Source organism: Procambarus clarkii, chromosome 46, assembly GCF_040958095.1.
Source record: "Procambarus clarkii isolate CNS0578487 chromosome 46, FALCON_Pclarkii_2.0, whole genome shotgun sequence".
NCBI classification, from domain to species: Eukaryota; Metazoa; Arthropoda; class Malacostraca; order Decapoda; family Cambaridae; genus Procambarus; species Procambarus clarkii.
This window is the reverse complement of record NC_091195.1, coordinates 5,253,916-5,276,164: the sequence shown is the minus strand read 5'-3', so window position 1 is coordinate 5,276,164 and position 22,249 is coordinate 5,253,916. Positions and strand designations below refer to the sequence as shown.

At 45.7% G+C, this 22,249-nt stretch overlaps 1 protein-coding gene across 1 annotated transcript in view; it reads right to left on the bottom strand.

Annotated features, from left to right (window-relative positions):
* Positions 1-5,231, bottom strand: part of LOC138350622 (uncharacterized) — a 53,170-nt gene extending 47,939 nt beyond the window's left edge. The window contains exon 1 of the mRNA XM_069301660.1: positions 1,939-5,231. Coding sequence (XP_069157761.1) covers positions 1,939-4,738 — 2,800 coding nt within the window. The 5' untranslated portion in view covers positions 4,739-5,231. The remainder of the gene's footprint in view (positions 1-1,938) is intronic.
* Positions 5,232-22,249: the final 17,018 nt, after the last annotated feature.

The following is a 22,249-nucleotide window of genomic DNA, read 5'->3' as shown; positions in this document are numbered from 1 at the left end:
GTTCTAAGATATAACAAGAAGACATACTGAGCCATCCACTCACCTTACTGCTGGGTTTATTACCTGATGACAAGTCCCTATTTTGGACAGTATTAATAGCATCTAAACTATGTATTAATAGCTTTTAAAAGCCACGGTCAAGGTCATCTGTATCAATGGTCAAGGTCATCTGTATCAATGGTCAAGGTCTCAGTCAAGGTCATCTTTATCAATGGTCAAAGTCTCATTAGAAGGTCATATAAACTAAGTCAAGGTCACAGTGAAAGGTCATCTGGACCAAGTATCAAGGTCACAGGGATAGATGGGTCACCTGAATTAATTATCAAAGTTACGGAAGGTCTAATTAACCAAGGGATCAAGGTCACAGTGAAATGTCATCTTGCACAGGAATTAAGTCACAGTGAAAGGTCATCTTAAACAGGAATTAGGTCACAGTGAAAGGTCATCTTAAACAGGAATTAGGTCACAGTGAAAGGTCATCTTGGACAGGAATTAGGTCACAGTGAAAGGTCATCTTGAACAGGATTTAGGTCATAGTGAAAGGTCATCTTGAACAGGAATTAGGTCACAGTGAAAGGTCATCTTGAACAGGAATTAGGTCACAGTAAAAGGTCATCTTGAACAGGAATTAGGTCACAGTGAAAGGTCATCTTGAACAAGAATTAGGTCACACTGAAAGGTCATCTTAAACAGGAATTAGGTCACAGTGAAAGGTCATCCTGAACAGGATTTAGGTCACAGTGAAAGGTCATCTTGAACAGGAATTAGATCACAGTGAAAGGTCATCTTGAACAGGAATTAGGTCACAGTAAAAGGTCATCTTGAACAGGAATTAGGTCACAGTGAAAGGTCATCCTGAACAGGAATTAGGTCACAGTGAAAGGTGATCTTGAACAGGAATTAGGTCACAGTGAAAGGTCATCCTGAACAGGAATTAGGTCACAGTGAAAGGTAATCCTGAACAGGAATTAGGTCACAGTGAAAGGTCATCTTGAACAGGAATTAAGTCACAGTGAAAGGTCATCCTGAACAGGAATTAGGTCACAGTGAAAGGTCATCCTGAACAGGAATTAGGTCACAGTGAAAGGTCATCCTGAACAGGAATTAGGTCACAGTGAAAGGTCATCCTGAACAGGAATTAGGTCACAGTGAAAGGTCATCTTGAACAGGAATTAGGTCACAGTGAAAGGTCATCCTGAACAGGAATTAGGTTACAGTGAAAGGTCATCCTGAACAGGAATTAGGTCACAGTGAAAGGTCATCCTGAACAGGAATTAGGTTACAGTGAAAGGTCATCCTGAACAGGAATTAGGTTACAGTGAAAGGTCATCCTGAACAGGAATTAGGTCACAGTGAAAGGTCATCTTGAACAGGAATTAGGTCACAGTGAAAGGAGATCTGTACCACGAGTCAAAGTCAAAGTGGTAAGTCATCTGAACCAAAAGTTTGGCGTCGCTAAATACTTCATGAAATTATTTATGCACAAGAATATATACAGCAGCGGAATGTTTCGAAAATTTATTATTCATGGAGTAGTCGCCCTTAATAAGTCTATATTTGTAATCAAAGTAGAAAGTTTGTCACCCTTAAGGTGACTATACTTGTAAACAATGTAAGGGGGTTGTCTCCCTTAAGGTGACTATATTTGTAAACAATATCAGGTGTTTTTCACCCTTAGGGTGACTATATTTGTAAACAATGTAAGGTGTTTGTCGCTCTTAAGATGAATATATTTGTAAACAATATAAGGTGTTTGTCACCCTTAAGGTGTTATGTTTGTAAACAATATCAGGAATATTTCGTCCATAAGGTTGTAAACATATATGTAAACAATGTAAATTTGAATTACTATATTAAACATGACGAATGAAGCCCTCTGCGTAATTTTGGTATTAATAAATAACCCTAAAAATTATGGTGGAAAATATAAATATTTACCAAGAGTCTGCAGGTGAGGAAGGTGAGGCAGGTGACGGATGAGGACGAGCAGTTGCTGTAGTGTGAGGCGCAGGAGGAGGGTCTCGAGGGTGTGAGGCAGGAGGGGTATGGCTGCCTCAGACAAGCCACCATCAAACCGCTCTAAGGTACACTTACTGCCGGGGGCTGTCAGCCTCTCCAAACATTGTTTTGTTGTAACACTTCTCTCTTTGCTGTATAAACTATAGTCAAGATCTAAGGATATGGTTACCTTCATTTTTGCCAGCACTGACAGTGTAGACAAACACTGCTTTAGTTGGGGTGTATCGTTTATGTATAGGTAAATGTTCTTAGGTATCACCTTCTTAAGAACAAGCGGCAGGACAACACACGAGTCAACACTCTCTATTCCCCACTCTTGTTCTGTACGCAGCTTCTCACACACGGCTTGGATGACGTGCTCACTCCCGCGGGACTCTGCTACATGCTTCAACAGCTCGTCAGTCTCAGGTGTAACCATCTCGCACAGGTCAATTATGTGAGTAATGAACCTATGCTCTACTCCCCGGGCACACAGCACCCCGGTAGTGCTGACTAAAATGTTCTGCCATCTGGGGAGCTCCCTAAACTCTTCTTGCACGTCGATAATATTAAACTTTGACCCTTTCAGGTGATCTCCCAAGGAGCGTTTTTCCTTACGTACAACATCCACCAAGAGGTCAATGATTATAGACCTTTCTTCTGACACACGGTGTGATGCTGGATCACCTCGGTCTTGCTCAGCCCTCAACAAGAGATCGACCAGTCCCCTGCTGGCACAATACTCCTGGTATCTGGCGTGAAAATAGCCAAACACCCACACCACAACATCCACCAAGAGGTCAATGATTATAGACCTTTCCCCTGACACACGGTGTGATGCTGGATCACCTCGGTCTTGCTCAGCCCTCAACAAGAGAGCGACCAGCCTCCTGCTGGCACAATACTCCTGGTACCTGGCGTGAAAATAGCCAAACACCCACACCACATTGAGGCCCCGACGGTAGCTGGTTCTTGTGAAATAGTTGGACAAGACCTCCTCCTGCGGCAGTCCCAGAGTGTCACACTTCTCCCTAATCTCCGCTTCTGTCTCCGGCCAAAGGTCGTACTCCTGCCTCTGGATCCCTCTTAAACTAATCTCTTCAAAGAACAACAGAAACTGGTCACATTTTCCTTTGGGTTCGGTCACGTGTTTGTCTGTGAGTCTGGACACCAGTTTACTGGTTATGAAGTCATGAATCTTCTCGTAGACTTGATTGTTTGTGGTGAGGTTGTTAAATTCTTCTGGAGCCTCGACACACAGCAGCGCCAACAAGGTCAAGGTGAGTGGAGTGTTGAGGTACTCACCCAGGAACTGACTCATCTGCTCCAGCCGCTGGGTAAACCTCCCTATGATGTCACTCCGTTGGCTCTCTTCCTCCACCAGCACCTTGATGGTTCTCTCGGCGAACTCCACGCGACGTTCTGGAGTGATGCCCAAGACGAGGATGTTGCAGCGAGGTCTGGTGTGTGGGACGAGCTGTGACAGTTGATGGTCCCACCCCGGCCGTGTGGTTATCACCAACCTCACATCCTTGCCAGGCAGGTGCAACAGCTCCTTCACCAGCCTTCCTGAATGGTCGTTGACCTCGTCGTAGCCGTCAATCAGGACTAATATATTTAAGCTCAAGATTATCTCCTTAAACAGCTGGAAGTCAGCGTCAGAATCACTAAGTGTTTGAGGCAGTAACTGGCGGAGGAGACCATCGAAGGTATTAAGATGTGAGTCCCTGCACTGTACATAGAAAACGAGGTCCACAGTGCCCAGGTAACGTATGGCAGCAGGGTCCTCTACCCACTTCTCGAGGATGAGCTTGAGTAAAGTTGTCTTGCCCATACCACCTTTCCCCGTCAGGAGGACACACTGAGGGACTCTTCCGTCCTCTCGTCTCATACTCAAGATGTCTTCATAGTTTATATCCTGACCCTTGGCCGCATGGGAGGGTCTTGCCCCTATGACGGGATCTTCAAGGAGTCGCAGTCGTGTATAAGCAAGACTTGGGTTATTGTTAATGTTGAGGAGGAGCCAGGGTGCGGGAACAATCTGGTACAGCAGTTTATACCCGTCAGTTAGCTCCTGCTTGCTCATCTGCTTAACCTCTTCTGTGATGTGGCTTCTGAACATCTTAATCTCCTGGCGGAGCTGTGGCAAGTACGCCACATCTGAGGGATCCAGCGGCTCTCGGACCTTCGCTAGCAGACCACCAATATACTTGGTGACATCTCTGGTCACGTAGTCCACATCCTGGCTGTTTGTCCCACACCGGACGCCGGCCTCAGCCAGCATCTTGGCCAATAAGTCACTGAGCCCCGTCAGTGTTGACGTAAGATCTTGCTCTGACATTCCCACATTATCATGGGCCAACGTGTTTCGGTGTTGCTTCAGGCTGTAAATGAGGTGTTCAAGTGATGGTCCCTGAGGCCCTGGAGTGGTCCACGTGGGGTCATTCATCTCAGCCAGACCACACACACGTTGCAGGAGTTTATACAACAGGGTGATGTCAAAAGTTGCCGCGTCAGAGGAAGCTTCGAGTTTATCCCTCTGGTGATCATCGAAGACACGCCTGTACTGAGCATTGGTGTACCCCAAGTCCTGAGTGAGGTAAGTCACTACTGGGAAGGTGCCCCGGTACGACCACATAAACACACTTGCTAGCGCGTCTCGTCCTGCCTTAGTCACAGCCAGTCCATACCGCAGTCTGTTCACATCTTCCGGTTGGATAACAGGACTCGAGGCCGCCATATTGGGCCGTATGATTCTCACCTCACACAACTGTTGTCAAGTTTCACACAAGCAGTAAATTTCCCACGCTGGTTGTGTTATTATATTATGTTTAAAAACATAACATTGTTTCCCACTGTCGGAGACGTGCAGCTTGTTAGGCTTGTGTAGGCCTTCCTAAGCCAGCGACAGACCTTCCTCAGGATGCATCCCTCAACAGTTGACTAATTTCCAGGTTAATATTTACTGCTAGGTGAACAGAGGTATCAGGAAGCTGAGCATCTCACACTGCCAGGGAATCAAACTCGGATCTAATCGGTGATGATCCGACTGCATTAACCATAATACAGTCACTTAATTAACCAAAAATATAAGTGATTTCCAAATAAACCAAATTTTACAAAATGTGTTCACATGTTAATGCAATATTCGGTTCCAGCTTTATTTGTTATTTTCAATTTGTTCTGTAACTAGTTAATTTCTTCTGTCTTTATACTCTTCAGATTTCTGTCATCTGGAAGAACAATTTAACGTTATTAAAACAAGATGTTAGTGTTAAACATTGGGCCAGAAATACATTTTTGAGATCACTAAAACAAATAAAATTCGAAAGTCTGCCTCCTGCATTTTGTTTTATTTTATAACTTAAAACTTGTCAATATTTTGACCTAACTCCTGTGATCATTGTGGTGTTGGCTTCTGGTTTAGGTAGAGTAATGGTGCTCATTTTCTTACACAGAAATATACGGTGTAGCATTTAATAATGTTATTCTCTGCCTTTATCTTGCTCTTGTAAGGACCTATTTAGATTATGCAGTTCAGTTTGGTCAACATACAATATACTGGACATAATTTAACTTGAACCCATAAAGAGAAGAATGACAAAGTTGATCTCAGGAATTAGAAATCTCCATTATTAAAAGAGATTAAGGAAGCTATGTTTACACATTCTTCGGAAAGTATAGTTGATATTATTGATGTTGTCAAAAGGATGAAAAGTTATGTCGAAGATAGTAATAATAAGTTGTTAACTATATCAACACAAAATAGAACAAGAAATGATAAATCTGTATCAATAAGAAATAATGTCTGCTTCTCTGTCTATGCGAGCTAGAAGACCCTACTCAGGGAGCTAGCCTCACCTAATTTCTAACAGTAATTCCTGCTGGGTATGTGCCCAACAGGGAATGGCATATATGTAGGGAGTACAACTTTAAAGAGTACCAAAGCTACCCCCTACCACGAGCTTTGCTATATCATATTAATTAGGCTTTGAATTATTTATTTATTTTCTTGCAAGGGTTCCCAGCTGAGCTTCTGTGTAGATCGCCCTCTCCCCCTCCGCTCTCTTGTGGACAATATTCACAGTATAATGTTAACAACTTACATGGAGTTTACTACAAGTAAACTTCCGTCCCCTGAGAGTCTCTTATTGGAGCAATGATGGAGGGCTGCGTAGAGGCTCATCATATAAAATGGCCGCCTAGAGGCACATAAAATGGCAACCTAGAAGCCAATAAAGGGGCAGCCTAGAGAGAGAGGGGGGAGGAAGAGCATGGGACCTATCTCTCTCCCTTATTCTTTCTCTTCCTCCCCCTCTCTCTCACTCATTTGCTCAAATGCTCTCTTCTTTCTCAAATTCAAGTCTTGTGCTCCCATGCTCTTCCTCCCCCCTCTCTCTTACTCTTTTCTCCTCGTTTCATGCTCTCACTCACTTGCTCTCTTGTTTTTCTTAGTAGATCTGATTCTTTACTATTGTAATTTTTATTATTACTAAGATAAAGAATGAACTTATATGTGAAAACAAAGTAAAAGAAGGTTAAGTGGGATGGTGGGTTTGGGTAAAAATATACAAAGGAGAAACAAAACTACATCTGAAAGGTTAGGAAAAGGATAATATATTCAACAAATACGTCAAAAAACACAATAAACTACATCTGAAAGGTTTGGAAAAGGATAATATATTCAACAAATCCGTCAAAAACACAATAAACTACATCTGGAAGGTTAGGTTAAGGGGTTGGGGAATACGAATAAATAAATAATAACAAACATAATAAATACAACTTATGAGCAACTTGATGAACTTTAACAAATAACCCTTGATCTGCAAAAATGGCCATTTGAGAAATTTGCCCTTGAAACGAGTAAATTCCCATATATAACAAAAATCCTTTGAAATGGTTAAACTCCCAATCTTAAACAAATAACACTTGAAATGCAAAAATGCCCATTTGAGAAATTAACCCTTGAAATGAGTAAATGAATATGAGACAATGATTGACGAAACACAAAAGACAAGCAGGAATAATTATGTAAGTTAGATCATGGCTGGTTTGGACTAGATAAGTTAGGATACAGCAGTTTGGGAATGTAGATTAAGTTAGGTAAAGCAAGTTAGGTTACTTTAGGATAGGTAAGATAAGTTATGTAAGTTAGGTTGTGCAGGTTAAGTTAAGTAAGATAGGTAATGTAAGGTAAGTCCTGTTAGGATAGGTAAAGTTAGGTTATGCAGGTTAAGTTAGGTACGATAGGTAGAGGTAAGGTAAGTTAAGTTAGGATAGGTAAAGTCAGGTTTAGGAACGTTACGCTAACTAAGCAACATTGGGTGGAGAGGATAGGTTACGTAGGATTTGGGCATTGTAGTTCTGAGAACAGTTTTAGGGTAAAGTGACTAAGAAAATATATTTTAACAGAAGCGCCGGTATGGTATGAAAAGCTGAACTAGTTACATTTTGGAGAGAAATTTTATGACTGAAGATGTCTTGAAGAATAACATGATGGACGGAGAGTTTCTTTGATGAACGAATGTGTCTTAGAGAACAACTTTTTGGTGAACGAAGGTGAATTAGAGATCTCTTTGAGGATTCTGAGAATAACTTTGATCAACGAAGATGGATTGGAAAGTTTCTCTAGTAGACGAAGGTGCCTTAGAGATTAACTTTTATGATTTAGAGAACAACATTGATGTCTTAGAGATTAACTTTTATGATTTAGAGAACAACATTGATGTCTTAGAGAACAACATTGATGTCTTAGAGAACAACTTTGATGAACAAAGATGTCTTAGAAAGCTTCTCTGATGAACGAAAAGTTACTTAGAGAATAACTTTGATGACTGTATTTAACTTTTTGATGGCTCTGAGGTCGGTTTTGTTGAACGAGGATGACTCAGAAGGCTTCTTTGAATAACGAAGGTGAGTCTGAGAATAACTTTTGATGACTCTGAGAATGACTTTGTTGTCTTAGAGAATAACTTTGAGAGCTTAGAGAATGTCTTTGATGAACGGAAGGTTACTTAGAGAATAACATATCTTGACTGAGAATAACTTTTGATAGCTCTTAGAGAATAACTTTAGTTGTCTCTGAGAATAACTTTTATGAACGAAGATGTCTGAGATTGACTTTGACGTCTCTTGGAATAACTTTGTGGACATGAGAATATCTTTGGATAACTCTGAGATTAACTTTGATGTCTTTGAAACAACTTTGATGAACGAGAGTGAGTTAGAGATTACCTTTGTTAACTCTGAGATCAACTTTGATGAACAAAAGTGAGTTAGAGATTACATTTGATAACTCTAAGATTAACTTAGATGTCTCTGAGACAAACTTTTATAACATAGAAATTAACTTTAATGACCAAAGTGAGTTAGAGATTACCTTTGATGACTCCGAGAATAACTTTGAGGAACAAAGATGTTTTGGAAAGTTTCTCTGAAGAACGAAGGTGACTCTGAGAATAACTTTGTTAACTCTTTGAATAACTTTGTTGACTTTGAGAATGTCTTTTGAGAACATGAGTAGTATTTTGTTAACTCAGAGAATAACTTTGGTGACTGAGAAATCGGTGATGACTTTGAGAATGACTTCTGAGAACAAGAGTAGTATTTGAATGAGTCTTTGATGTAATGAAGAGTAACTTTGATGTAATGAAGAGTAACTTTGATGTCTTTGAGTAAGTCCTTGATGTCTCGAAGAGTGTCTTTGACTATATTTCTTACTTAACGACATATAATTTTAGTTAGGAACAATGATGAATATGACTATTTTAGCAAAGTGAAAGGCTACTTTAGTTAAGAACAGTGTTGGAAAGAGGGTATACATGACTATTTCAGATGAGAGAAGTGATATTTCAGTTAAGAAATGACAGGGAAACATGATGAAGTAACTATTTTTATTTGACTGATGAATACTTGTAGTTAAGGAAAAAGACAAACATGACGAGGGAGACTATTTTGTGCTCCCCAAAGTATAATGTCCGTTAAGAACAGCGATGAAAGATATCTTTGGTTATTTTTCTTACTTGACAAAACATAATTTTAGTTAGGAACAATGATGATGAATATGACTTTTTCTGTTGATTGATGGATAATTTTAGTTATGAAATGACAATGAAACATGAAGAACACGGATATTTTTCTGATGACTAGGGAATAAGTTTAGTTATGAACAGGGTTGGAAAGATTCCTTTGACTATTTTTGGTTGATTGGATAATAAGTTTAGTTGAGAAATGAGGAAAGTGACTATGTTTTAGTTGATTGGCGAAAGATTTTTAGTTAAGAAGTTACAAGAAAAGGTTTGTCTTTGTAAATTTGGAACTGAATAAAGTGTAGATTTGTTTAAGAACGGGGTTGGTAGAACTATTAAGCTGACGACGACGAGAATTACTTTGACATAGTTTTGTAAATAAAAACTGAGTGACTAAAATTGTTGAGGGGACTGTATTGCAGTATAATATTATTTGACAAAGAACTAGTTAGTGAATGGAAGAAACAAATTGGTTTTAAGAAACAAAGAACATAAAAAAAAATTGAGGTTAAGTAGGGGAATGAACACAGTGAACATACGGTGAACGCAGAAAACATGTAAGAAAAAGTTGATGAATAGAGTGAGCATGCAGGGAGTATGAACTTATAGAGAATATGAAAACATGATAAGGAACATAGGGAATACAAGAATGAACACTGAACATGTGAAGAACAAGCTAAGAACATTGAGAACATGAATATTGAGTATAAAAGTTATACAGAGAACATATGATGTACAAAAAAACCTGACAAAGAACATAGTTAACATACGGGGAAAATGGTAGAAAACAGAAAAAAATGAGAAAAACAGGTGAAAAGAATTGAACTGAGCATGCTGTGAACATTTGTAGAACATGGAATGAACACAGAAAACATGTAAGAAAAAGTTGATGAATAGAGTGAACATGCAGGGAATATGAACTTATAGAGAATATGAAGACATGATAAGGAACATAGGGAATACAAGAATGAACACTGAACATGTGAAGAACAAGCTAAGAATTGAAATCAACTATTTTTTTCACATATTATGCTAACACCATATGTCTATATGGTGAGAGATGTAACGAAGATGGACTAAGTCATACTTTCATTTAAAAACGATATTTGGTCTGTAGAAAGTTGATTTGCGTTACGTTACGTTACGTTACATTGTGTTATAGAGGGTTAAAACTGGTATACCGTAATATTCATATGCTAAGAGATGTAATGGAGATATTGTGTTTGGCTAAATGAGTTCACATTTCAATAATGATATTCGGACAACAGCCAGAAAGTTGATCTCTACGTTACTTAATGATGATATAATGCGATGCAATCGTGTGCTAATATTTTATTTGTGTTAGAATGTAAGGGCTATAGGAGTTTGTCTAGACTTGCATATATTTTCAAACGCTATTTATGTAGGCAGTAGAAAGACTGGTTTCCCATTACACTACATTGACTGTGTTACAAGAACTGAAAAACAGACTTACCCCAGACCTATTTCACTATCGACTCACCGGTCTTATTCTCATCGATTGGTGTTTACATTGGATGACGTAGGTCTTAAGAGAGACAGCCTTGATGGAGAAAGATACGTGAACAGCGGCAGCAGGAGAAAGGAAATGATGTTACTTTCCCCAACTACTAAATGATCTGGAGAGAGAGAGAGAGAGAGAGAGACTGAGAGACTGAGAGACAGAGAGACAGAGAGACAGAGAGACAGAGAGACAGAGAGACAGAGAGACAGAGACAGAGACAGAGAGAGAGAGAGAGAGAGAGACTGAGAGACAGAGAGACAGAGAGAGAGAACAGCAAATTATGATTTGTTATAATAATAAGATTGAAGACCAGCTTATGACTGGATATTCTTAAAAAAATACTATTTGAGCAAAGAATGGTGATACTAAAGCTTAGAACAGAACATCCGGTCAGGGAATGGGGGCAGTGATGGTTTGGCCATGGAGGGGGGTGGTAGGGGTAAGGGTAAGTGGGGGTGGACGGGGAGAGGGTAAGGCCGAGCCATTACATCCTCCATCTCAATACACCTCAAACCATCACGAAGGTGAGACTGCAGCGAGAGGGGCTGCCGGTTCATTCATTCAGGAGTCTTGCTATGGATGTAGGACGAAGAGGTGATGGAGATTGAGTAAACATGCATACATTTCAATGATATTTATTTGCCAGCAGATGTTGTGATCACAGTTAACAAGAACAATTTGTAGGTAGAGATCGCGTCTCCGTGACGATGAGAAATGTTTCTCTCTTTTAGTAAACGCTAACCTACTGACTTTGACTGAGTTTACTAAGTGAAGTGCCGTGTGGTGGACTTTAGAGAGGGTGAGAGAGAGCGAGTGAGAGAGAGAGAGAGAGAGAGACATAGAGAGAGAGAGAGAGAGAGACAGAGAGAGAGAGAGAGAGACAGAGACAGAGAGAGAGACAGAGAGAGAGACAGAGAGAGAGACATAGAGAGAGAGAGAGAGAGAGAGAGAGAGAGAGAGAGAGACAGAGAGAGAGAGAGAGAGACAGAGACAGAGAGAGAGACAGAGAGAGAGACAGAGAGAGAGACATAGAGAGAGAGAGAGAGAGACAGAGAGTGTTACGGCCCTCTCGGGACGCAACGGGGTTCTTACTCTGATGTTGTTAGAGGAAGTTATATCCGACCCCAAGCCAGTAGTGGCTTTCAAGGGATGTGATCCGTGACGCAAGTAACGTAAAGGGGAAGGGAAATAAAGGCAAAAACTTAATATAATATAATGATTTCCAACACCAATAAATAATATATAAAAGTTACACAGGGGGAGGGGTATTAACACTTATTTACAGGGGAAATACACTGTAGTCTTCTGCTGAAGACTCTGGATACAGACTCTCGGTGCTAAATCCTCGGTGCTTCTTCGTGGCCTCACAACGAATCCTCTGAGAAGCTGAGCCTACCCTGGCCACAGGTCAGCCAAAACACAGGTCCACTGGGGGCACCGCCGTGGAGGCCGTCAACCACAAATCCAGCAGGTCTGCTGGCAGGTTCCGGACCCGCAACGCTGGTCAGGCCACTCCACGAACGATATTAGGGTAACGCCCTAGACAGGAGCCTCGTGTGATACCACAAATCACTCTCCTGTCCTCAGTACCCCAGTGGATAATCGTCTCCAGCAGTCGGTCCCGGGTAATCCTTCTACTGCCACTCCACTGGCAGGGTAACACCACAGTGTTCTTCCGGGGGACGACTTCACAGCTGCTGCAGCAAAGCACACGGTATGGAGACGGCTGCCTCGGGTAGACTGACTCAACTTCCATCACAGCAGTCCCAGGTCGACTCTGTAAGCAGACACGTCATCAATAACTGGGACACTAAAACACCTCACTTACAGGCTCAGACACAAACGCCCACCTATCCACTCCATAGATGGCGCTGGTGTCTGAGCACCACCTCACCAGAGGTCAGCGGCGGCGGTGTAGAGTGCTGAACGGGACTGGAAACTGGCCCTCGTAGCTAGTACACGTCGTCCTCACCAGGTGTCATCGTCCTTTTGGAGGGGGTTTCGGGAGCTGACCCACAGATGGCGCGGTCGTCACTGCTCCGTGCTCGGACGCTGGATCCGGGTTCGTAACACCTCCCCACCAAAAAGAATTTGGTTTGGGGTTCTATAAAAAGAAACACAAACCAAATTAGTACGGCGACACAATTCCAAATGGACTCACTTATACTGTAAACTGGAACGGTGAGGCTGTCTCGTCCACAGAACTGTCCTACTGGGCAATTCCGGCACAACGGGAACTTGAAGATTGAAGGCAATGGCGTAACCTTCCACGTCTCCACTGCGATGTCAAGCAGGGGCATCATCTCACCTCTCTCGAGTAAGAATCGGTGTAGACACGATGAGGGGCGACTCGACACTTCCCTGTGTCGCGGCACCGATGATGGCTGATCACCGACGGCATTTCTGGTGCCGGTCCGGTAGTCCTTCAGGGAGACGGGAACCTGGAATACAGGGGTCTGATAATTCAGAGTGACAGCGACAGTGGGCAAGTCAGTACTTACAGGATATTCCTCCACTAGGTCCACACCTAGTTTCAACAGGGCTGCTTGCACACCGAAGATGGCATTCGCTCTGCCACCGTCGGGTCGACCAACGTTCCGCATAACGCTGCATTGAGGCTCAGCAGTCACGCGGGGGGTGTCAACCTGTCGGAAACAGTCACTCATATTATTGTATCGCGTACCTCCTGTATCTACTATCACCTTCCAGGTCCCTTCTTCGACTGCAACACTCACAGAGCACGTCTCTAATCCCTGGGATCTCTTCACGATGTTCAAGGGAGCCATCATCCTTCGGGTCATCCACTGATCCTTACCGAGACCACACACGAGAATAACACAAAATACTGCTAGGAAACATTTAGTCACCTGAGGGATAAGCTTCCTGAGCCTGTTATGTCCATAGCCGGCTACATCCATTAGCCTGGTTTGGACCAAAGAGGGCACTAGAACTTTCGAACACACCTCACATACCTCTGACGTCTGGGGAATCTCTGGCTGGTTCAATGAACGCTGTACAATGCCATACCGCGAGTACACATCCGCCTTCGCTCCAGACTCGTTGGTATCCGTGGGTGCCTGCACACAAGGCCTCTCTTCTTGCTCAGGTACTTCTGCCATCGTAACCTCATGTTTCTTGTCGAGAGAAAAATCAGGAGACACTGCTAGAATACTGTCGATCTTCGGGTGAGAGGACAAATTAAACTTACGTAAATCCGGGTCTGTCTGTACCTGGATATTACCACTGCCTGTCGTTACCTCAGACCCTGCTGTTCTGGCTGACTCGTCCGCGACCTTGGGATGATTGGTGTTCCAATCCAATACCAAGTCGTTGGCTAGTACCACGTCAATCCCAGCCACAGGGAGGATATCGACTACTGCCAACGCACATGTGCCGCTGAAGTAAGGCGAGTCGAGATGTACCGGCACTAAGGGGGCGATATACTGCGTCCTAGGAAACCCAACTAGGACAACCTGTTGTCTCCAGTCTACACTTACTCCCTCGGGTAACGAGCTCTTCACGATCAGGGACTGGGCTGCTCCGCTATCTCTGAGCACTACAACTGATCTACCAGTATGATCACCCGATACATACCCGCCTGAAGTGTGAGGGGAAAACAATCTGGGTTCTTCCTGCGTAGTCGTAGACTGGTTTCCTGCTGGTGATGTTCCACAGCTCATCAACATCACCTCCCTTCGTGGGCCGCCATCTCTTCTGCCTCGGCACATAGCAGCTACATGCCCTTTCTGCCCACAAGTCCAGCACACCATATTCCTCCTCGGGCTCTGGTGTTTCGGACTGCTAGGACTTGTTCTTCGAGGGCTACTTGGGGGCGTCTTCTTAGCGCTTCGTGGGACGGGGGTCTCCTCTTCGTCCTGAGGTTTATCAAACCGGCGTTGGTAATGCCTTGGGACGTACTTAGCAGAAGGCCTATGAGTCAGGATATACTCTTCAGCCATTGTGGCTGCCGCACTCAAGGTCTCTACCTGCTGTTCCTCTAGGTACGTCTTCAGGTCTCCAGACATACAATCCTTGAAGTCCTCGAGCAGAATCAGCTGCTCGAGGTCTTCCTTGGTCTCCACCTTCCGAGAGGCACACCATTCCTGAAAAAGTCGCTCCTTGATGGTGGCGAATTCGGTGAAAGTGTGCTCTGAGGTCTTCTTCAGGTTTCTAAACTTCTGCCTGTAAGCCTCAGGTACCAGTTGGTACGCCATGAGCACAACCTTCTTCACCTTGTCGTAATCGCCGGAGTCGTCAAGGGATAACGTAGAGTAGGCGATTTGGGCCTTCCCAGTCAAGACTGACTGTATCATGATGGCCCAATTCTCCCTTGGCCACTCCAAAGAGGCAGCGACTTTCTCGAAGGCTGCAAAGAACTTCAAAACTTCCCTCTCATTGAATTTGGAGACCATTTTGATGTTTCTTACCGGATCGAAACCGCTGGTGTCCGTTGTTGGCCTCCGACCACCGCCTAGTCGCAATACTTCTAGTTCATGTTGTCTCTGTCTTTCTTTTTCTTCTCTCTCTCGCTCTTTCTCTTCCCTTTCTCGCTCTTCTCTCTCTCTTTCTCGTTCTTCTCTTTCTCTTTCTCGTTCTTCTCTCTCTCGTCTCTCTTCTCTTTCTCGTTCTTCTCTTTCTCTTTCTCGTTTCTCTTCTCTTTCTCGTTTCTCTTCTCTTTCTCGTTCTTCTCTTTCTCGTTTCTCTTCTCTTTCTCGTTCTTCTTTCCTTTCTTCTAATTCTAAACGTCTCATCGCCAATTCTTTATCTTTTAATTCTCGTTCTAATTCTAACTTCTTCCACTCTATCTCGCGATTGATCTCTAGGGCACGCATTTTGATTGTTAGGAAGCTGATATTAAGCTCACCTGCATCACTGTCAATGTCACTGCCCTTATCTTCCTTTTCCGCGGACGCTATTTCCTCACCTTCCTTTGTACTAGGAGCCTCGCCTTCCTGTTTCTCTTCTGCCTTCAAGTGCCGGTGAACCTTGGACAAGATCTCCACACGGGAATCACTCGCACGGATCTTGATCTCCAGGTAGGCGCTCACTAGTACAAGTTCCGGTTTGCTCAGATATTTTAATCTGGCAAGACAGTCCTCTCTGTTCAGAAAAGCCTGCACATCGTCCAGATCATCGATGGTAGCTTTCTCTGCCATTGTCACCGATGGAACACTTAACTAGCACTTGACACACCACTTACACTTTAGCACTTAACGCACCGAGCACTGTTCTACGTCAATATTGCACTTTATCGCACCTGGCACTTCACTTGCCAATATTGCACGTAATTGCTTCGGGCACCGCACTACCCAATATTGCACTGAATCACAGCGAACACTTCGCTCTACAATATTGCACTGAATCACTGAGCACCGCACTACTCAATATTGCACTTAATCGCTTAATCACAGCGAGCACCGCACTGCACAATATCGCACTTAGTCACTCTGAGCACCGCACAGGACGTATAACGTCACAATCGTCACACAGGGGGAATTATATACAGGGATTACGCCACTTCACCACCCCTGTCAAACATACTTAACAAGGGGTCGGATCCCGCTGGGGATGCCAATTATGTTACGGCCCTCTCGTGACGCAACGGGGTTCTTACTCTGATGTTGTTAGAGGAAGTTATATCCGACCCCAAGCCAGTAGTGGCTTTCAAGGGATGTGATCCATGACGCAAGTAACTTAAAGGGGAAGAGAAATAAAGGCAAAAACTTAATATAATATAATGATTTCCAGCACCAATAAATAATATATAAAAGTTACACAGGGGGAGGGGTATTAACACTTATTTACAGGGGAAATACACTGTAGTCTTCTGCTGAAGACTCTGGATACAGACTCTCGGTGCTAAATCCTCGGTGCTTCTTCGTGGCCTCACAACGAATCCTCTGAGAAGCTGAGCCTACCCTGGCCACAGGTCAGCCAAAACACAGGTCCACTGGGGGCACCGCCGTGGAGGCCGTCAACCACAAATCCAGCAGGTCTGCTGGCAGGTTCCGGACCCGCAACGCTGGTCAGGCCACTCCACGAACGATATTAGGGTAACGCCCTAGACAGGAGCCTCGTGTGATACCACAAATCACTCTCCTGTCCTCAGTACCCCAGTGGATAATCGTCTCCAGCAGTCGGTCCCGGGTAATCCTTCTACTACCACTCCACTGGAAGGGTAACACCACAGTGTTCTTCCGGGGGACGACTTCACAGCTGCTGCAGCAAAGCACACGGTATGGAGACGGCTGCCTCGGGTAGACTGACTCAACTTCCATCACAGCAGTCCCAGGTCGACTCTGTAAGCAGACACGTCATCAATAACTGGGACACTAAAACACCTCACTTACAGGCTCAGACACAAACGCCCACCTATCCACTCCATAGATGGCGCTGGTGTCTGAGCACCACCTCACCAGAGGTCAGCGGCAGCGGTGTAGAGTGCTGAACGGGACTGGAAACTGGCCCTCGTAGCTAGTACACGTCGTCCTCACCAGGTGTCGTCGTCCTTTTGGAGGGGGTTTCGGGAGCTGACCCACAGATGGCGCGGTCGTCACTGCTCCGTGCTAGGACGCTGGATCCGGGTTCGTAACAGAGAGAGACAGAGACAGAGACAGAGAGAGAGAGAGAGAGAGATAGAGACAGAGACAGAGAGAGACAGAGAGACAGAAAGACACAGAGAGAGAGAGAGAGAGAGAGAGAGAGAGACAGAGAGACATAGAGAGAGACAGAGAGACAGAAAGACAGAGAGAGAGAGAGAGAGAGAGAGAGAGAGACATAGAGAGAGAGAGTTCTTGACACACTATGTAACCCGCATATAATGTAGAGAGAGAGAAGCTGTATAAATAATCAGATAGCTTGTTAATCAACGTGTGTCAAACTCCCAGGACTGCATTTTGGAATTTGTATGTTGCGCTCATGGCTCACCTTTGAGAAAGAACATTGCCACACTCAATGCTATGTGCCGGTGAGAGCTGTGTCATGAGAGAGTATGGTATGCCATATTGCTGTCACTCCCAGCAGTGTGGTGGTGGTGATGGTATGTGGGTATGTCCTGCTATGTGGATGGAGGGGGTGGGGGGGGGGGGGGTGAGAGGGGGGGGATGACTGACTGACTATGTTAGAGGTTGATGATGACATTCGCAACTGTTAGACCTCAGCCTTTGAAGAGGAAACCCGTGTGGACATGTGGTGTCACTCGTCATAGCTACGTGGTAGGTATAGCCCACATATCCTTAGCGCTCTGGAAGCAGAGAGGGTACATAAAACTGTCATTCTTTAAGAAAAAATAATGTCTACTTTCACACACAAACCCACTGCCAGCTGTTACCTCCCTTTCCCCTCCTTCTCCCCCTCCAATCTTAAGACCCTGCTCTCTCATCACTTCCTGCCCATGTAGGGGGAGAACTAATGGACGTCATTGATATCCTCTCAGGTATATCCTCCCCCCTCCCTTCACAACATAACATACACTCCTCCTCTTCCTCTTCCTCCCTACATGACTGCATACCGACCACTTAGCTTCCAACCCCAACATGTCACTCTCTCAAGTGACGCCTGACCGGATGCCACGCGTCATAACATCCGGGAAATTCCCCTCCAAAACACTCTGCGACGGTAACGACGCGCTGCGACGGCAACGATGCGCCACGACGGCAACGACGCGCACCACCTGGCACCCATCAACATAACTTACTCTCTTTCCTGACCACATACCCAAACACAACACGCTCACACGCGTCCGAAACACGCCAAAACTTCCGGGAAAATCCCCAAAAACCCTGTGTGACGACGACGACGCGCTGCGACTACGACGTCGCGCCTCACCTGCTCAGATGGCACTCAAGAGTGCCACCTGGGGCAGCTGGTGCGCGTCGCCGTAGTCACATATTTCACTACTCGCCTGGCGTTCCGCGAGCGCTATGTCATGGGTTCGTATCCTGGCCGGGGAGGATTTACTGGGCGCAATTCCTTAACTGTAGCCTCTGTTTAACTCAACAGTAAAATGTGTACTTGGTTGTAAAAACGATTCTTCGCGGAGGGGATCGTATTCCAGGGACCTGCCCGAAACGCTACGCGTACTAGTGGCTCTACAAGAATGTAACAACTCTTGTATATATCTCAAAAAAAAAAAAAAAAAAACAAACATTAAGGGGCCCCATAGGGTCACATAAGGAGCCGCCTCGAGGCACATAAAGTGACGCCTAGAGGCACATATAGGGACACCTAGATGCCCTTAAAGGGGCGCCTTAAGGCACATAAAATGGCTGCCTAGAGACCCAAAATATAAAATGGTAGCCTTTAGGCCCATAAAAGGCCGCCTGAGAGCACATAAAATGGTCGCCTAGAAGCCAAAAAAGGGCCGCCTAGAGGCAAATAAAATGGGCGCCTTGAGGTGCATAAAGGGCCGCTTAGGGGTACATAAAGGGGCCGCCTAGAGGTGCCTAAAATGACCGCCTAGAGGTACATAAAGGGGCCGCCTAGAGGTGCCTAAAATGACCGCCAAGAGGCACATAAAATGGCCGCCTCGATGCCCAAAAAAGGGCCGCATAGAGGTGCACAAAGGAGCCGCCTAAAGGCACATAAAGGAGCCGCCAAGAGGCACATAAAAGGGCCGACTAGAGGCACATAAAGGGCCGCCTAGAGGCACATAAAGGGCCGCCTAGAGGCACATAAAAAGGCCGTCTGAAGGTGAATAAAGGGGACGCCTAGAGGACCAAAGAATGGCCGCCTAGAGGACCAAGAATGGCCGCCTAGAGGACCAAAGAAGGGCCGCCTAGAGGTACATAATGGGGCAGCTTAGAGGCACATAAAGGGCCGCTTAGAGGCACATAAAGGAGCCGCCTAGAGGCACATAAAAGGAGCCGCCTAGAGGCACATAATGGGGCAACATAGAGGCACATAAAGAGTCGCCTAGAGGCACATAAAGGAGCCGCCTAGAGGCGCATAATAAGGCCGCCTAGAGGCACATAAAGGGCCGCCTAGAGGTACATAAAGGTGCCGTCAAGAGGTGCATAAAGGGCCACCTAGAGATACACATAAAGAGGCCGCCTAGAGGCACATAAAGGTGCCGCCTAGAGGCACATAAATGGGCCGTCTAGAGGTACATAAAGGGGCCGCCTAGAGGTACATAAAGGTGCCGCCTAGAGGTACATAAAGAGTCCGCCTGGAGGCACATAAAGGGCCGCCTAGAGGTAAATAAAGGGGCCGCCTAGAGGTACATAAAGGGGCCGCCTAGAGGTACATAAAGGGGCCGCCTAGAGGCACATAAAGGGGCTGTCTAGAGGTACATAAAGGGGCCGCCTAGAGGTACATAAAGGTGCCGCCTAGAGGTACATAAAGAGTCCGCCTGGAGGCACATAAAGGGCCGCCTAGAGGTAAATAAAGGGGCCGCCTAGAGGTACATAAAGGGGCCGCCAAGAGGTACATAAAGGGGCCGCCTAGAGGCACATAAAGGGGCTGTCTAGAGGTACATAAAGGGGCCGCCTAGAGGTACATAAAGGTGCCGCCTGGAGGTACATAAAGAGTCCGCCTGGAGGCACATAAAGGGCCGCCTAGAGGTAAATAAAGGGGCCGCCTAGAGGTACATAAAGGGGCCGCCTAGAGGTACATAAAGGGGCCGCCTAGAGGTACATAAAAGGGCCGCCTAGAGGTACATAAAGGGTCGCCTAGAGGCACATAAGGGGGCCGCCTAGAGGTACATAAAGAGGCCTCATAGAGGTATATAAAGGGCCGCCTAGAGGCACATAAAGGGGCCGCTTAGAGGTTCATAAAGGCCGGACTAGAGGTACATAAAGGGGCCGCCTAGAGGCACATAAGGGGCCGCCTAGAGGTACATAAAGGGCCGTCTAGAGGTACATAAAAGGGCCGCCTAGAGGCACATAAAGGGGCCGCCTAGAGGCATATAATGGGGCCGGCAAGAGGTAAATAAAGGGGCCGCCTAAAGGTATATAAAGAGCCGCCTAGAGGCACATAAAGAGCCGCCTAGAGGCACATAAAGGGCCGCCTAGAGGCACATAAAGAGCCGCCTAGAGGTACATAAAAGGGCCGCTTTGAGGTACATAAAGGGCCGCCTAGAGGTACATAAAGGGCCGCCTAGAGGTACATAAAGGGGCCGCCTAGAGGTACATAAAGGGCCGCCTAGGGGCACGTAAAGGGGCCGCCTATAGGTACATAAATGGGCCGGCAAGAGGCACATAAAGGGCCGCCTAGAGGTAAATAAAGGGGCCGCCTAGAGGTACATAAAGGGGCCGCCTAGAGGTACATAAAGGGCCGCCTAGAGGTACATAAAGGGGCCGCCTAGAGTGACATAAATGGGCCGCCTAGAGGTAAATAAAGAGGACACCTAGAGGTACATAAAGGTGCCGACTAGAGGTACATAAAAGGACCGCCTAGAAAGCACATAAAGAGGTCGCCTAAAGGTATATAAAGAGCCGCCTAGAGGCACATAAAGAGCCGCCTAGAGGCACATAAAGGGCCGCCTAGAGGCACATAAAGGGCCGCCTAGAGGTACATAAAAGGGCCGCTTTGAGGTACATAAAGGGCCGCCTAGAGGTACATAAAGGGCCCCTTAGAGGTACATAAAGGGACGCCTGGAGGTTCATAAAGGGACGCCTGGAGGTACATAAAGGGGCCGCCTAGAGGCACATAAAGGCCCGCCAGGAGGCACATAAAGGGCCGCCTATAGGCACCTAAAGGGGCCCCCTAGAGGCACATAAAGGGCCCGCTAGAGATACATAATGGGTCGCCTGGAGGTACATAAAGGGGCCGCCTAGAGGTACATAAAGGGCCGCCTGGAGGCACATAAAATGGCCGCCTAGAGGCCCAAAAAAGGGGCCCCCTAGAGGCACATAAATTGACCGCCTGTAGGCCCATAAAAGGGCCGCCATGTAGGACACAAAATGTCCGCTTTGAAGCCCATAAAACGACAGCCTAGAGGGACATAAAATGGCCGCCTTAAGGCCCATAAATTACCGCCTGAAAGCACATAAAATGGCCGCAAGGAGGCCCAAAAAAGGGCCGTCTAGAGGCAAATAAGCTGGCCGTCTAGAGGCACATAAAATGGCCGCCTAGAGGTACATAGAGGGGTCCGCCTAGAGGTGCATAAAAGAGCAGCCTAGAGATGCATAAAAGGCCTCCAAGAGGCATATAAAGGAGCCGCCTAAAGGCATAAAAAAAGGCCGCCTAAAGGTGCATAAACTGCCGCCTAGAGGCACAAAAAGGGCCGCCTAGAGCAACATAAAGGGGCGGCCATGAGTCACTTAAAGGAGCCGCCTAGAGGTATATAAAGCGCCGCCTAGAGGTACATAAAGGGCTGCCTAGAGGTATATAAAGGGGCAGCCTAGAGGTACATAAAGGGCAGCCTAGAGGTGCATAAAGGGACCGCCTAGTGTCACATAAAGGGCCGCCTAGAGGTGCATGAAGGGCCGCGTAAAGACACAAAAAGGGCCTGGTTGATACCTGGTTACCTGGTTAATGGGGTTCTGGGAGTTCTTATACTCCCCAAGCCAGGCCCGAGGCCAGGCTCGATTTGTGAGAGTCTGGTCCACCTGGCTGTTGCTTGGAGCGAACCGCAGGCCCACATACTCACCACAGCCCGACTGATCCGGAACTTCTCTTAGAAAACCGTCCAGTTTTCTCTTGAAAATGTCCACGGTTGTTCCGGCAATATTTCTTATAGTCGCTGGGAGGACGTTGA